The sequence below is a fragment of the Nicotiana sylvestris genome, chromosome 7 (genome assembly GCF_000393655.2).
Source record: "Nicotiana sylvestris chromosome 7, ASM39365v2, whole genome shotgun sequence".
In the NCBI taxonomy this organism is placed as follows: domain Eukaryota; kingdom Viridiplantae; phylum Streptophyta; class Magnoliopsida; order Solanales; family Solanaceae; genus Nicotiana; species Nicotiana sylvestris.
Window position 1 is genome coordinate 121,796,903 of NC_091063.1, and position 2,744 is coordinate 121,799,646.

At 33.0% G+C, this 2,744-nt stretch overlaps 1 protein-coding gene across 2 annotated transcripts; it reads right to left on the reverse strand.

Moving 5' to 3' along the window:
• LOC104231948 (acid phosphatase 1) lies at positions 1-1,437 on the reverse strand. Of its 2 annotated transcripts, XM_009785028.2 has the most exons (4): positions 1,342-1,437; positions 772-1,175; positions 372-584; positions 1-273 (listed from the first exon to the last, which is right to left on the reverse strand). In XM_009785028.2, exons 2-4 carry the CDS (start codon positions 1,143-1,145, stop codon positions 96-98), a joined length of 765 nt encoding a protein of 254 aa, XP_009783330.1. In that variant the 5' UTR covers positions 1,146-1,175; positions 1,342-1,437; the 3' UTR covers positions 1-95. The 2 variants fall into 2 exon arrangements, with proteins under 2 accessions (XP_009783330.1, XP_009783329.1); XM_009785027.2 differs by lacking the exon at positions 1,342-1,437 and having other exon boundaries at positions 772-1,248.
• Positions 1,438-2,744: the final 1,307 nt, after the last annotated feature.

Below are 2,744 nucleotides of genomic sequence, written 5' to 3' on the forward strand. Positions count from 1 at the left end.
TTCTGGATCCGCCACTGCCATTATTAGTATTATTTATGTCAAGAGACCATGCTTTCACACAACAATGACATTTCAATTTTTCTAATTTTCCCCATTTAAGGGACAAAGTACATGGGATTGGGAAGTTTAAATGTTCGATTTCCTATATACTCTCCTTGAAGATCACTCCATTGATCTCCTACGTTGCCCCATATCCTGTACCCCTCTCCTACCAGCTTTTTCCTTATCTCTGACTTATATACAATTGAACTCATTCCTTCGTACTCATCTTCCCTGCAATTTCATCAGAAAATCATAAGAACGTTTCTCTTAAATAGTCAACCTAAATCATTGAAATTCAGCATGACCAACAATAGTAGAGTAGACAATACCTTAAAGTTAGACGTTCATAGCCAAGAAATCCTTGGTTGTGGAGATTGTAAAGGGTGGCTTGTCCAAGTGTGGATTCACTTCTACCAGTGACAAGGAATACTCTAAATCCACATTCAATCAATTTGTTGTACAATCTTAGTACAGCAGGAATTGCTGGGCAAACTCCTTTTGATGCCCATTCATGAAATCCCTTTGGATCGTATGGATCAACCCTACATTACATTTATGCTACATATGAAAATCAAAGAAAAGATAACAGTAATAGCTACGCCACATTCGGACTTAAAAGTAAACGTGCTAATATGACTAGAATATGTTCCCAAATGGTATCACGCACCAAAAACAAAGACCCAAAGAACAAGATCCATCTACAACAAAAAGGATCGGAAATTCACTTACCCGAATCGCTTCCCTTGGTAATAAAAAAGATTGGAGAGACAAGTGTCATCAACATCTAAGATCCAAGCGTCAAGGCCATCGTTAGAAAGAACAACATCGTCATTCACATAATCCATAACATGATCAATGATTAATTCAACATCACGTTCATATTGCCCCCTCATCATATAATTTTCAACATAACGCAGACAATGAGTTGGTACAGTTCGCCATGCACGTATATTGTTAGTTTCCACACCCAATCTCCAGCTCAAACAATAGCTATCAGGTTTCTCTTCTGTGTGCCACATCGGCATCCATACCGTAGTACTTGCTGTTAATTTTGAACACGAGGCTAGCAGAAGAAGCATCACTAATTCCCTTATTTGCTTCATCGTCTCCCAGATTACTCCTCCTTTGTTTATCTTCATGTTTGAAAAGAATGCCATTTTCATCAGTCAAAAATTATACACCAAGTATATAGATTATTACTTCAAAAAGATAATATATTTATATATATATTATATATCTTCATAAACAAAGACTAAGAGAATACTTGTGGAAATTTAAGGGAAGGGGATAAGACTCTACCTTTCCTCGAAGGTCAATATTCCAAAGAATAATGTTCGCGTAGGGCAGGAGAAGTCGTTGGACGTCAACTTAGAACAACATTGCCGTCATTTATAGAATTAGGAAATTCAGGGGTAGGAAGAGGTTTTGTTTTGTCCAGTGTGGCGCCTTTTGTTTTTATTTTAATTTTGCTACATATCACTGAGCAAGCAATGGAATTTCCGACTTTAATTTTGTTATAAGTATTCCAAAACCCACTTCTTGGAAAACAACAATTCCTAACTAATATTATTTCTTATTTCTTATTTCTTATTTCTTATATATAACGCACTATATATAAGAAAGTCATCGTCTTTTAAGGTACGCATTGTCTCTAACAAAAACTAAGAATTTTCTTTCTTGAAAAACGAAAATTGCCTATACTTTTCATGGCAGGAACGTCCTTGTATACTTTTAGAAAATAAATAAAATCATACTAATATAATATAATATAATTTAACATAACAATATATGAGTTGACTTTTAGCACTACTCAAGCGCATTACAGCTTCTTGGATTACCTATTGTATCGTAATGTATTGTTACTTTAAAAATAATATTTTTTTAAATTGTTACTTAAATTTTATTGTAGCGTTTCTACGAATTCGTTGTTACGTAATGACAAAAAATGTCACTTTATGGACCAATGTATTTGGTGTGATGTCATCGTTACTTTATTTTTTTCTCTCATCTTGCCCTTCTTTATTATTAAGTAATCATATTAATCCTTTACCCTATTCTTTTATATAATAATTCTACTCCATATCTTTTTTTTAGTAATATTATAAGTTTATTCTTCATATTGTTGGTGCATGACATCATGAAACTACGATACAATCTATTCAAACGTTATATTCATCAAATAATACAGTACAATACAAGGCACTCACATAGAACATCGATTGTATAATCTAGTTATTGTCGATCACCTGATTAGTACTTTGCTAAGATACTTGACCAGCGGATCAATTAAAAATTCAATTATATTCGATTAACCCATGATATATTTTTTATCACTTTATTTAACCTAGAACATGCATAATTCTTGATTTTAACTAACAAGACGCTCGAGCATACTGACGGCCTTAGTAAATTAAATATTGAGTTTTAATGTGTGAGCGATTGAGTCTAAGTATCAACATCCAACACGCTAGAACACATTTGAAACCAAAATGTATAGTGCTATAAGATGTAGTACTATATTAAAACTTAAGTTGTAGCAACAACAACATATACTCCGTCAAATCCCATGATTGATATGTGTGTGTGTATAAAATATTATAATTTAGGATGTTAAATATATGTAGATTGTACATAATAATCTGTAAATGTTGACCATGTTTGACCACTAATACCGATGTATATCGGTCGGAAATTTCATCAAA